Source organism: Physella acuta, unplaced genomic scaffold, assembly GCF_028476545.2.
Source record: "Physella acuta isolate Inbredline_101_S28 unplaced genomic scaffold, ASM2847654v3 ptg001433l, whole genome shotgun sequence".
Taxonomy (NCBI): domain Eukaryota; kingdom Metazoa; phylum Mollusca; class Gastropoda; family Physidae; genus Physella; species Physella acuta.
This window is the reverse complement of record NW_026732948.1, coordinates 70,286-83,833: the sequence shown is the minus strand read 5'-3', so window position 1 is coordinate 83,833 and position 13,548 is coordinate 70,286. Positions and strand designations below refer to the sequence as shown.

The following is a 13,548-nucleotide window of genomic DNA, read 5'->3' as shown; positions in this document are numbered from 1 at the left end:
AACGAATTTTAGTCGTTATTTCGCGTTTTAGAAAACTGTTTTAATAAACTGTAATAGAAATTGATTAAAATACTTTATGTTGACAGAGTTCAGACAAGATTTGGAGAAAATATCATATTTTAAGAAAGATTCAAATTCAATTTGCAGGCTGAGGTGTGACGTCATTTTAGGGGCTCTGGCTTTTTGTGACGGACGGGAGGGTGGGAGGTAAAAATCGTCAAAAAAGCGTTATGGATCACCCATATATATATATATATATATGCCTTTTTCTGCGCCACTAACTCTAGACAAGATTTCTAATAGGTGTGTAGGCCTACGGTGTATGATTTTGTTCTTCATAATGATTTATTGTATGATAATGTTACCCCCTTACAGTAGTGCTATCATTCATCTACGCTGCTAGATTGCGTCCTCGGCATTTCCACTTTTTCAGGTGAGTAAGCTGAGGGAGGACCTTGGTCACACTAGTGAAATCACGGAAATCGATCCTGGTTAGACCTTTACATGAAACATGTCTTTGTTGACATCTAGAGTATACCTCAGGGCAAAAAAAAAAAAACAACAACTATCAAATTCAACGTTAGTCTGTGTGGTTGGGTGGTGGCGGAAGTACACTTTCAAGGTTCGTGTGGTGGGGGGGGGGGGAGTGGTAGCACTAGTTCAAGGTTAATATGTGTGGTGGGACAGTGGAAGCAAAAGCTCAAGGATAGTCTGTGTGGTAGAACAGTGGAAGCAAAAGTTCAAGGTCAGTCTGTGTGGTAGAGCAGTGGAAGCAAAAGTTCAAGGTCAGTCTGTGTGGTAGAACAGTGGAAGCAAAAGTTCAAGGTCAGTCTGTGTGGTAGAACAGTGGAAGCAAAAGTTCAAGGTCAGTCTGTGTGGTGGGTACAGCGGAAGCAAAAGTTCACGGTTAGTCTGTGTGGTGAGAGAGGGGGGAGCACGTCTTCTAACATAAACCGGAGTGTTTGTGTTGATAAATCCACCAATGACGTCAAGCATTTTAAAAATGCACTACGATCATGCGGTTTCGAAACCTCATATTTTTACAGGACATACACAACAGGCTGTGCGTTAAAGCATTAGTAATCAAACGACGGCATGTGATACGTAGAAAAACCCAAGTCGCCTATGTGTAAACAAATTATTGCGGTATTTCGTTACAAGGTTTCTAAAAAATATAAACTAATGACCTCATCTTTCTATCCATGGTGTTGTGAAACGAAACACCTATATTGTGGTGCTGTCGTGTGGGTCCAGTTTTTGAAAGGGTGTGAAAACAGACGTTATGGCAGAACTATTATTAGATTTACTGTGTTATTTTAATGCTTTAATGAAACAACGATGCCGACAAAAGGTTTGTATAAACACAGAACTGTAGTGTTGTTTTGATTAGTCGTTGAACTAAAACGTTATGACTGTTTCCTGTTGATCCAGTAGTTCTATCTTGAGAATCCTTCGCTTTGTCGTAGTTAGACAACAAACTTGAGTTGCATAGCAAAATGTACAGATGTCAAATATTCCGATCTGCTAATTAGATAAAGATGGTACATTTTCCGTGCCCCAAGGGGAAAGACACGATGGATGTTTTGAATTATCTCAGGTGATCAAGTGAAACAACCGAACAGTAAATTGATTGAAATTTCTGCCGGTTGTAACAGAACTGAAGCGGCCTGACGTCAAACTTTAATCTCCGTTAATTCCCAGCAATGAAGAAACGGCCTGCCATCTCCGCCATCAGCCAAAAGATGAGTATCTAAAGGGACACAACTCTCTACTCCACGGTTCGTTTGTTATTTTTGTAGTGGTTGGTGAAAGATTCGTGGCTACGCCGAGTTGTCGTTCATATTTAAGTCACACCACTTACCGAAAAGAACTATTGATCCCGTCAACTTCTGTGACTTGTACAAGTGATACATTCGTCTTGAATTTGGTATGACTAAAGACTACTTATGTACTACTATTTAATATCATTTGAAAATAAATAACACTGAATTTATAATATCAATGTAGCCGAAATTATTGGCTCTACTAATTTCATTATAATTAACTTTTTATTTTAAAATAGTATTTTAAAAAACGTAAGCAGACCAATAATAAGCTTTTGAAACTATGATATTTTTTATTAAGTAAAATTATCTAATTATAATTATTGTGTTTTTGTTCCCCAGGTTGTAAAAAAAAGTTTTAAAAAAAAAAGCGAAATCTTCTTTGAGCCAGTGTGTTCCTCACAGAGCAACTCCTGTGGAGTAAGACAGAGATGAACACCGTCATGAAAGTTCTGGCTCTGACCATCGCTGTCGGCGCTATGCTGTGTCTTCTGCTGAGTCCTGTAGAGGCTCTTCCAGTTCCAGGTAATGTCGGAGACTGCCTAATCCTGTGGGCAGCAGATATTATAGAGGTGGGCTACTAAAGTAGAATAGCAGATGACATGGGAAACATCGGCAACATGGTGGCAGTTAACTAGTCAATGTATGCTGGTCGTCATTGTTTTGATTTTTGTGCCAACTATTTCGTTTCGCAGCTCTAAAATCAAAACATGCGTTTTCATAAAAATTATTTGAATTTTAAAATATCAATATAAATAATCTTTTTCTGAATACAGATGCACAAAGCTAGAATTTAGTTTAATCTAAATTAATTCCCACAAAATATAGTTTAACTATTTTCGACCTATGCACTTCTTCAACCGCGTGTTAGCTGTAAAAACTTACTGCGTGTTAGCAGTAGTTAAAACTGACTGAAGTAACACTCACCATTGACCATCCACAGACCTTGGGCTGGACGATGTGGCAGGCGCCGCCCATGAAGCACGGCACGCTCCCCAGCGGAGGAGCGTGAAGGTGCAGCCCTGGTGTTGTAACGCTGGAAAACTCCCGGCGCTCACCGTCCATTTCAAGATGGACTAACCCGTCACCGCCCAGCATTCAAGTACAGGTCAGTTTATTGTAATATCAAGTGCCCCCCAAGAAAAAAGTCTGAAAGAAACGCTGTCCACGTCAGTTTTTGAAATACCATTCCCCGTGTTGATAAACAGGTCATTCTGTTTAAATTTCGTGTTATAGTTATGATGATCGCGCACCCTCAGAGGCGTAGCGACCCTTTCCGGCGCCCGGGGCGAACTTTCAGTTTGGCGCCCCCATATATATATATATATATATATATATATATATATATATATATATATATATATATATATATATGCGTGTGTGTTTGTGTGTGCGACAGTCTGGAAAAAAAAAAACAATGACGCTGATTGTCGTTCCCTAAAACTTCACTGGACGCCAATTAAATGCCCCTTAAGATGCCGAAACGAATAAAAGTAGAAAATCAAAAGAGCTTAGAACAGTGGGCTCCATCGAACCCGAGAGGTTGGTAATTCAGTCTCAGGTCTTCCGCGGAGGTCAAGACACACACCCGACTCACATGATTCACGATTGGATTTTGTCATTGTGGACGATACAACTATTAAGGAGGGTTCGGTGATTGCGCATATGAAACTAGTTGGCTTCGGTACTCCAAATGTTAAGAACCACTGCTTTAGAGTGTATTTTGTAGAATTTGCAAGCCTTATTTGGTCTACTTTTGGTCGTGTCTTTAGCACAATTTCGAAAATAGTTGGCCAATATTGTAATTTTGAATTATCAGTTAGGTTGAACAAAGAAATAATCAGTACAATATACTAATTTTCTTCTCTCTTAAAATGTTGGCAAAGAGTGTCGCTTCCCATCCCCCCGCTCCGACAGTCTGCTAACTCTTTTTTTATGTTACACAATCGTAAAATACGCTTTAGTTCAATGGGTTTCTTTTCTGGGTGATAACGGTTTATTCCTTAATCCGGTGTGAATTTTTCAGATTTTAGTCTTCGAAAAAGAGCCCCCCCTCCCCATCTAGTAAAGCTGGAAAGCGGTTTTTCCGGTCACTGTTTTTTAAAGATATACGTTTTACAGTTACACAACCAAGGTAGAAAACAATTAAATCAGTATGCAAAGGCTCTCGACCGTTAAATTTCTTTACTTTGACTGTTTATAATTCAAAATTGCAGCTTAAAATAAGCTTTTAATTTTTTTCTACCCCTTTTGGCGCCCCCCTAGGGTCGGCGCCCGGGGCGGCCGCCCTCCCCGCCCTCCCCTAGCTACGCCTCTACGCACCCTTTCAAATAAAAAAACACATTCCCGACTGGATGATCTATATATGATTTAAGATGTTTTGACGATTGCACCCCCTCCCTTTTATCAGGAGATTAACGTCATTTATGGACGGCCTGTACGTGTTTTAATTCAAATCAACAGCGTTGCAGGCATGGAGCTCATTATCGGCATTCAGCTCAATAATTATGTCAATGCTCGTGTGGAAACAAAACTGCGAATAAAAAATTATTCTTATTCCTTGGCTTAACTTTATTGATATTTTTTAAAATGCACGATACAGTGTAGAGCACGAATCGCGAGACCAACGCTTAGATATACAAAAATAATTATATTATGGGCTATTTATTTCTCTAAGTTTATATGGAGCCTATCTGTGCATAAATGAAACTAAAATAAATAATAGTAGGCTACGTTTCAAATAATAACAGTTCACTTTTTTTCCAGAATGTATGCAAGCCTAGACTTGTTTCTGATTTCTGAAGATCAGTTTTTGGTTGAGGGACAAATCCCTGATGAGAAGTCGTCTGCCCAACTTGTATGGACTTCAGGAGGACCCAGCAGGACCTGTCGTCACAAGTCCAATTTTCAAGCATGTCTTGACTGTACATAGTTGCATGTTGGCCTGCCTTAATTTCATTTTGTTATAAATAGCACCATAACGCCTTTGTCAAATATTTTCACACGGAGTTAGCCATTTCTTTGTCTACGAGAACGTTATCAACCGGTGGTGTTGGTTGTTGTTTTAATTATTTTAGACAATTAATTCACACGAAATAAATAATTAATTTGCCAATAATTTGTTTTATTATTATAACACGTACATGGAAGTTGTTAGAGAACAATTTACTTCAAATAATTGAATTAAATAACTTCTAAAATCTTCACAATTTTGTAATCAGAGTGAGTGAATGTTTTTTAATGTAATATTTATTAAAAAGATTTGTTAGTTAAAAAAAATGCGTCGCTTTTATTTTTTATAAGTACGGTAGGCCTATATCACATGGGCTCTTAGCGAAACCTTTATTTCTCTGTTGTGGTACAACGCTCTCGAGTTTTTAATTAGGCTGTATGTATGCCTACACTCAACTGACCCATTCCGGGGAGAAAAACACAATGATTTTTCTTTCTGGTCATATTCTAATATCCTTGGCTCTGTATAGGGCTATAATTCAACAATCAATGCATGAGCAGTATTTCATACTATATCATGATCGAAAATGGAATTTTAACGCCCCACAAGAAGAACAAATCAATAAAAATATTGATGTAATTATATTAAAAGAATAATTTATTACCTTTTTAAAACGGTTTTAGTTCCTGGCGTCTCTATGCCATTGTCTCTTAATTAAAATCGCAATGTATGCTATTGTAGTTTCAAAGTTTGGCTACATATTTTTGTAGCTTTGCAAACTTGGACCAACCGGAACCTACTTGGATGTGTCCCGATTAGGCAGAATCGACCACAATGCTGTTTTAATAGTTTAGTTTGTGATCTTGTTGTTGTTGTTGTTGATAGTTTGTGCGTGATGGCTGGACAAGGCACTAGTCTACTTGTGTCAAATAACCCACGACGTGTTGTGGGCGGGCCTGTTTTAATATTTCCCTACAAGTGATAACAAGCATCCGACCTCTTACCTTTCCTTCTTTCAGAGGCAAGGGGGGGGGGGGGCGTGCTGACCGCACCGGGTGACACCATTTAGGGGGTGACACCATTTAGGGGGTGACACCATTTAGGGGGTGACACCATTTAGGGGGGGGGTGTGACACCAAGGCAAAAAATAGCAAAATATATACAGAACAAAGATAGTTCCACTTAATTAAATGATTAATTTAAGTGAGTTAAATAGTCTTTTAAGAACAAAGTTGACAAAACCCGACAAGGGTGGAGGAGGGGGGGGGGGGGAGGGGTACACTATGACGTAGACCTGCTAATTATAGAGAAAACATGCTATATCCAGCTGTATTTATAACCGACGATAGATAAAAATTGTTAGTATTTTCCGAGGACTGTTTACATCAACTCAACTTGCAAAATATGTTTGAGGAAAACGGTTTGGTTGAGAATCGTAATAACTTAATAACTTATGTGTTAATCCATGTATGGGAAAGGGGTGGGGGATTACGTACATCCAGAAAAAATATATTTGAATACATATACACATACGTATACACATACTTACAAGCTTATATATATATATATATATATATATATATATATATATATATATATATATATATATATATATATATAGTGGGTTCCACATTTGGGCTTGTTTGATGATGCTTGTTGTTATTTTCGTAAATGTGCCAAATCAAGCCACACAATCCCGTTCTTAATTTTCCTCTCTTCGACTTTGTCGTTTGCCAAAGGTTGGCATTGTTTATGGATGTCTGACCAGCCAATGTGTAGAAATCTTTCGAGACAAATTTTGATTAATGTTTGCACTTTCCCTACGGTAATTAAAACTGGCGAACAGTGGACATTTCCGTTGTCCACCAGTCTTCTGCTTAAATAGCAACAATTTAAAAATGTTACATTAGATTTGAATATGCAGATCTTGAATTTCAAGTAGTTTTAAAGAGAACAGATGTTCTTAAGTTGAATGAATGCAGATCCTTTGCCCAAAGAAAAAACAACAGAAAGAAGCTCGGAATTAGATTGACAGCTAGAATGACTATGTACAGTGTGTACACCGTAAATATTTTTAGTAATATATTGATGCATGCATAACAGGTATAACAGCTAATGCGCTGTAGACGACAATAAAAAGCAGAATAACCGGAAAATATTTAATGGGCTGTGCATCGCACTTTGGTTTTCTAACTTTTGAGAGAGGTCATGTGGCACATTAACTAAATCTGATACAAGTGACGAAAATAAAGACTTTTTTGCAGTAAAAAAGTGAAGATAACCGAAAATTCATTGAAACAATGCCACTATTAAGTTCTATTTAAAATATAGATCTGTCAAAATCGTGTACTCTAACATTTTTTTCACAATTTTTATCTGGCATATTTCGTTGCACTTGTAAATAAACAACTTGGTTGAACCGGAAGTTTTATTTTTCGTATGTTTTCGAAAAACTAATATCAAAATGCCCCTACGGGCTTTGTTAAGGTAGATCTTCCCCTTTTGACTTTTGAATTAGTGGATCTAAATTTAAAACTGTTTTTTTTTCACTTTTATTTACTTTTATAAATGTACATCTAGAGAAAGTGTAGGCTACATGGTACGGTACCATAGTGTTAGTTCGTTGAGCTCGGACTGACCTTCATCCAGTCACAACCAGTCACAGTCATTTGCGTCAATACGACTCAAGTACTCAATCAATAGTCAATCATCACCAATCATTCATTTATTAATAAATCTTTCATTTCATCATGTCTCAATAGTACTCAATAGTCAATCATCACCAATCATTCATTTATTAATAAATCTTTCATTTCATCATGTCAAAACAATCGATTTCACTAGATATTAGTATTATTAGATACTGTCACTGTAGGTCCAGATAAACAGGAATCTTAGTAGTTACCAAACAACTAATGGCCTAATAGCTAATTTTTTATTATAAATTAATACTAGGCCCTATAGTATAGCCGTAATCTATCAGTTTTGTTAGGACAGTCTGGGCAGGTACATAAAATCGACTGAGACTAGTAATAGTAATGTGAAAAAAGGTGACTCATTAAATTTTAGTAATTATTTCACATTTGTAGGAGGATTTATGTTTTGAAATATACAAAAATGTTTCAAAGTTTCATTAATGTAGATCTACCTGTTTTTAAACTTTAGGCTAAAACTAATAAAACTTTACAATAAAAAATAAAGTCTAGCGATGTTTTCATCAGATGCAACCAAGCTCATTTATTTTAGCAGCCATCTTGTTTATGTTTAAGTTTTTTTTGGGTAAAATTATAGTTAGTTAGAGATTCAGGGGAAACCTTTCTAACTTAATAGGTAAATAGTGAGACAAAGTTTGCAATGCATACCTACGGTTATATGGTCTTTATTGTTGTGTTAGAATTGCGAGAAGAAAAAATATCAACTTAACGAATAGATTGATCACAAGTAGGTTTTTTTTTAACAAAAAAAGAAAATGCATTCAAGAAATATTTTCACCGATATGTTTGTGACTTGCTGGCAGAGACGTCAGCATATTAGTGACCATGTGAAGTGCCAGGGGTTCAAAACCCACACATTCATTGGTTTTAATTTTCTCACCTAGAAAGTGCACATTAGAAATCCCAACACACAGGAATGGTTCTAATTCATTGTTATTATTTTGACATTAGCTTAAATTATTTATTCATTTGTCATTCATATACAGTTAAAGCTCAGAAAATATTATAATTGTATTATAGAAAGAAATCTGTGGTTTTTTTAAAAACAAAAACTTGTTGGCTGTGGTGTGACATCTTTTTAGATGTGTGGGTCTGGCATTTTGTGATGATGTGGGGAGGGGAAGATAAAAATCGACAAACATGCATGATGTCTAAACCTATAGTTACCCAAAGAATATGGGGTGGATAGGTATACTTGTTCTCTTTAACCTCAAAGTATCTCATGTTCTATTAATTATCACCATCAACTAAAGTATTATTTAATTTATTTTTTGTAACCTTACAGGCATCTCCTCAACAATGAACAGCTTATTCAAAAGGTAAAAATCTGTTTTTGTTATTAATATTTTTTTTTGTATTTTAATCCATGTTACTGTACATATTTAATTGTGAAATTAATTAGGTCTCAGAGTATTTCATTTCTCTCTCTTAGCTTGCTGACAGTTATCCAATACGAAGAGCTGCACAGCTGACTGCCTACTTGTTTCATAAAGGAAAACTAATAAGTATTTAATTTTTGTATTAACACATTGTACAACTATATGCTTACAAGTTTACTTTACTGCATTAGGTGTGTTGTTTCACAAAGTAACTAAAGAATCATATATCTCTATTTGATCAGCAAATTATTTACAAAGCTTTTATTTAAATAAAGCGGGAGTAGTCTCCCCTAAACTTTCTCATCTATTCTTAGACAACAGTAAGGGGAATGGCACTTTCATTCAGCCTGTTTAAAGAATTTTTTTTAATTGATCTTTTTAATACCTACATTTTCAAATAGAAAGTAGAAAATGGAATTAAAAAACAAAATAGACGTACAATATAATTGAGTAGAAAAACTAACTCTGCATTAAATGAAAGTAAATAATGTATGCTTAATAGCAAAAAAAATTGGTACTTGACTAAAAACTATAATTAATTTTCTTAGTTAATTGAACACCCAATTAAGTCACATTTTATGTCACAGTGCATAGTCATCGAGTCTTGACCTACGTGAAAAGTTTTGAAGAAATAGGTCCAGTTGAAGTAATCTGTTTTCAGAAATAGCATATATAATAAATAGTCATATATATCCATTACCTTACTTCTATTTAGCAATGTAGTGTTGGTGCTTAGAAACCCTTTTTTGCATTGACTGTTCTCCAAAATGGTTGCAAGGAGTTGACATGACTGTGCAAATATAATTTAGATTTGTTGTGTTAATGAGATTTTCACTACTTTTGGAATAAAAGTAGAGTAAAATATCAAACACATAATATCCTTGTTTGAATTTTCATATGTTTGCTATTTATCAAAAGTGGAGGCTATTAAATTGTTTTTAACACTTCTGCTGTCTTTACTCAGGTGAAGAAAAGCTGGAAAAGTTTAAAGAAACAGATGTCGTCAATCGCCTACAAGATGAGATGAAATACTCGTCACAGAAAATTCAAGATAAAACAAACCAATCTCTGCAAAGGACTAATAGTTTTTTTAACACATTTTTCAAAAATTTAAATGAAGAATGGAAAAAAGCAGAAAAAAAACTTGAAGAGCAGAGAAAGATAGGAGGAGACTCAAAGAAAAAATATTAATGCTTGGTTGTGATATCTATCTTTCAAATTTCAGAAAAACATGAGCTGCTTGTCAATTTACAGTAGTGGGGAAAAATGTTCATTTTATCCAAGCTTAATTATAATTTTAAAATCACCCCAGCCATCCATAGTTTGCATAATTATGGTTTGTTTTCTCATAGGCATACTATTTTTCCCCCAAAAGTTATTCTGAGTTATTCTGAACATAGTAAATGAAATTTTATAACATTATGTCTAGAGGAATAAAAAATTAAGTTCTTTCTCTGAGGTATTTTGAATGTGTTAATGGAATCTGTACCATTGCATCCCGGGAAATTAGACCCAAGTACATTATTTATTCCTTATTTATTATGATTAAAGATATTCTAGTGTTTTTACTGAGACCCAATGAGGCTAGATCTGTAATTTCAAAACAGCATGCAACATTTTTAAGCACAGGAGGAAGTCAGAATGTTTGATCTTTAAAATACTACAGTTGTTATGTAATAAAAGTTTAAATGTTTGGTTCCTGTTGTTGAGAGCCTAGAGGGCGAACACTGCCAGATTGAGTGCATAATTCTGTATTGTTTCATTACTGCTGGTTGCATTGTGTCAAATTGTTTACAGGGGGGTGCATTAGGCTGGTCTGCATCTTTCGTCCGTGTCTGAGAGCTGGGCTTCTGTTAACTTACTTCGTGCCTCACAAATAAATTAGAAAAACTTTTTGTGAGGCCAGTATTTGTAAATAAAGAAACTTCTGACTTTGTACCTAAATTTGTCACAATAAAATTACTGGTCTGTCTGCGTGTCAAGTGATTACGTTTGAAGTCTGTTTATGATGTGAAAGGTCAATCTGATACTTTGGGTATTTAAATTAAAGTAAAAAAAAAATTAAATATAACAGATGTTTGGTTTATTTAAAGAAGGAAATCGTTATTAATAATTGTATAATATGAGGAAGGTTATTTAACCTCAAAAAGTGTAGATAAATCTGGAATCTTTACTTTTACCAATCTCACCAACTCAAAATTTAAAAAATTCTTATTAACCAACTAAATTATTTATTTAAAAAAAAATAATAATTAGTAACCATGTCTTGTACTTGTAGGCAAAAAAAATCTTATTAACCAAAATTCAGTTTAAACATGTAGTGGAAAAAATACACTAGCAAAAAAGCTAATGGAGCAGAGATTACTGTTAGGGGACATAATCCTATTAAGTGCTAATCCTGGACTTTTAATCTTTTACCTACCTTATTTATTTGTAACAGTTCGCACCGGGTGACAGCACGACAAAAAAAAAGTTTTAACCATTAAAGATAACAATGGGGGGGGGGGGGGGGCGGACACCTATCCGAAAATGACAAATTGTTTAAGGGGTTGATGTGACACCCTCACTAATCGTACCGGATCACACCCGACCCAATGACAGTTACAATAGTTTTACAGGCTAATTCTGATAAAACGTAACCTCAACCGAAATTGGTGGGTTTCTTAAGTCAACCAGCGTCCGATAATGGAGTAATAATATAATCTTCTTAGAAAGGGTGTGTTAGACTACTGGTAGTTAACTAAATACTATGCATAAGACTTCCTAATTTCAATACTAACCCCAAACCCAGTCTACCAAACGCTTTACCCTAATTTCTAACCATAAAACTAGATTTACAATCAGTGGCGTAGCTAGGGGAGGGTGGGTGGGGTGGCCTCCCCGGGTGCCATAAGGGCTAGAAAAAAAACAGTTTATCTCATTTAAAGCTGAGGTACCCTTCCCGGGGACAAACTTTCAATTTGGCGCCCCCCCCCCCCCTCGGGAACAACCTTACAATGTTCAATTTGCACCCCCCCCCCCCTTTCAAACTTTCGATTTGCACCCCCATATATTTTTTTTATATTTATAATGCAAAAATGCAGCTAAAATGATATTTTAATTTTTTTTTTCAACCCATTTTGGCGCCCCCTAAGGTCGGCGCCCGGGGACATATGTAAACCCCCCCCCTCGCCACGCCTCTGAAATTATACACAGTCAAAGTTTAAAAAAGTAAACGCCTACAAGGCTTTACACACTGATTAAATTGTTTTCTACCATCAATTGTGTTTCTCCTAGATAAAAACCTAGACTACGGAATAGTGACCGGAAAAAAAGTACCACCAACCTTTTCGACTAAGTGGGGACGCGGTGCTTTTTCACCAACTTGAATAACTATATAGAAGTGTGAGGGGGCGCAAAATGATCGCTACGCCTCTGATTACAATAAGCCTACTACTAACAACGTAACACACCCATTTTCGGAAGAGTCTATTATCGGACTCGGTATCCTCAATGTGTTCAGGTTTGCCGAGTGAGCTTTTTGTTGGAAAATGTTCCATCATAATATTCATTGGGCAGATGAAGTAGAGTTGAGTTGTTTCTTGACCTCGGTATATAACCAGCCGCATTTACTTTAAGTCTCCATCAGAGCTGGACTCACGTTTACCAGGATTCGAACTCGAGACATTCGGGTTAGCAGTCTAGCGCTCTACTGCCTAGGTCACACCGTCCCATACATAATTCATATTTTGGGATCATCCTGAAAAGTGGACGCACTGATCCATGTGCCCGCCCACGTGTTAACTTCAAAATAAAACAATTTGTAAGCTACACTACAACAAACAAAACATTTCATCTGCGTACAAAGAAATGCATAACCTAAATATATCCGGTAGTGCTGTTGCTTAAAGAATAGTTAAGCTGGTTATAGTCTCGGTATCTGTACAACACGAGTAGGTTAACCATCGGGTTAGGCGAGTGCTTATGGAGCAGGAAGGGGGGGGGGGGGAAGGGTTGCATCTGAGGTATTCATACAGCTACTTGCAATAATTTTAAAGTTTAGTTCTCACACATTATTGACTGACCTTTGTGAAAAGAATAAGACACTATTTAAACTATTATCATTGCGTGATACATAGTCATTTTGTGGAATCAGTAAAAGTTCTCTTGACGATCCTGACGGTCCGTGAGGCAAGTGAAGTAGAGTTCATCGGTTTTTGTGACCTTGGCGTATGAGGGGATAGTGTGGTCAGTACTATGCCCAGCCGCCTTTACTTTCCTTAACTCGAGTTAGGTACCCATCTGAGCTGGGTGGACTCAGGAACGTTCTACATGATTTGAACCAGGATTCGAATTCGAGACTTGCGGACTTGCAGTCTAGCGCTCTACGCCGTACTTGTTGCATCAGTAGCATACGCGCTTCAGGTGTCCGCTACTATCTAAGCCAGATAGCCGTGTTGAGGTATGTCTTGTTAAATGAGGGGACGGCACCCTGAACCGCAAATGTCCGTGCCTTTTAAGTATACTACGACAGTGAGTTTTGGTAGTCTATTAACTTTTAGTAGAAGTCTATTTTTGAAAGGGGAGAGGTGGGTCTAAAATTCACGTGTCTGTTTGTATATGTCATGATGATTAAAAGATGGCCTTTATGCATTTACAGTGCAAAATTAAAAGCCATTCACCCTCCCCCCCCCCCCCCC

General features: G+C 36.5%; 1 protein-coding gene and 1 long non-coding RNA gene across 2 annotated transcripts; both read left to right on the top strand.

The window, feature by feature from the left end:
• The first annotated feature begins 2,173 nt into the window (after nt 1–2,173).
• LOC131927718 (uncharacterized) lies at nt 2,174–4,710 on the top strand. Its single transcript, XR_009383677.1, has 3 exons — nt 2,174–2,348; nt 2,767–2,931; nt 4,590–4,710. It is a non-coding gene; the product is annotated as an uncharacterized LOC131927718 (long non-coding RNA).
• Nucleotides 4,711–7,147: 2,437 nt separating this feature from the next.
• Nucleotides 7,148–10,847, top strand: LOC131927722 (protein NCBP2AS2 homolog). Its single transcript, XM_059283498.1, has 4 exons — nt 7,148–7,263; nt 8,776–8,809; nt 8,923–8,995; nt 9,834–10,847. The coding sequence occupies exons 1-4, from the start codon at nt 7,241–7,243 to the stop codon at nt 10,058–10,060; spliced, it is 357 nt and encodes a 118-aa protein (XP_059139481.1). The 5' UTR covers nt 7,148–7,240; the 3' UTR covers nt 10,061–10,847.
• The last annotated feature ends 2,701 nt before the right edge of the window (nt 10,848–13,548 follow it).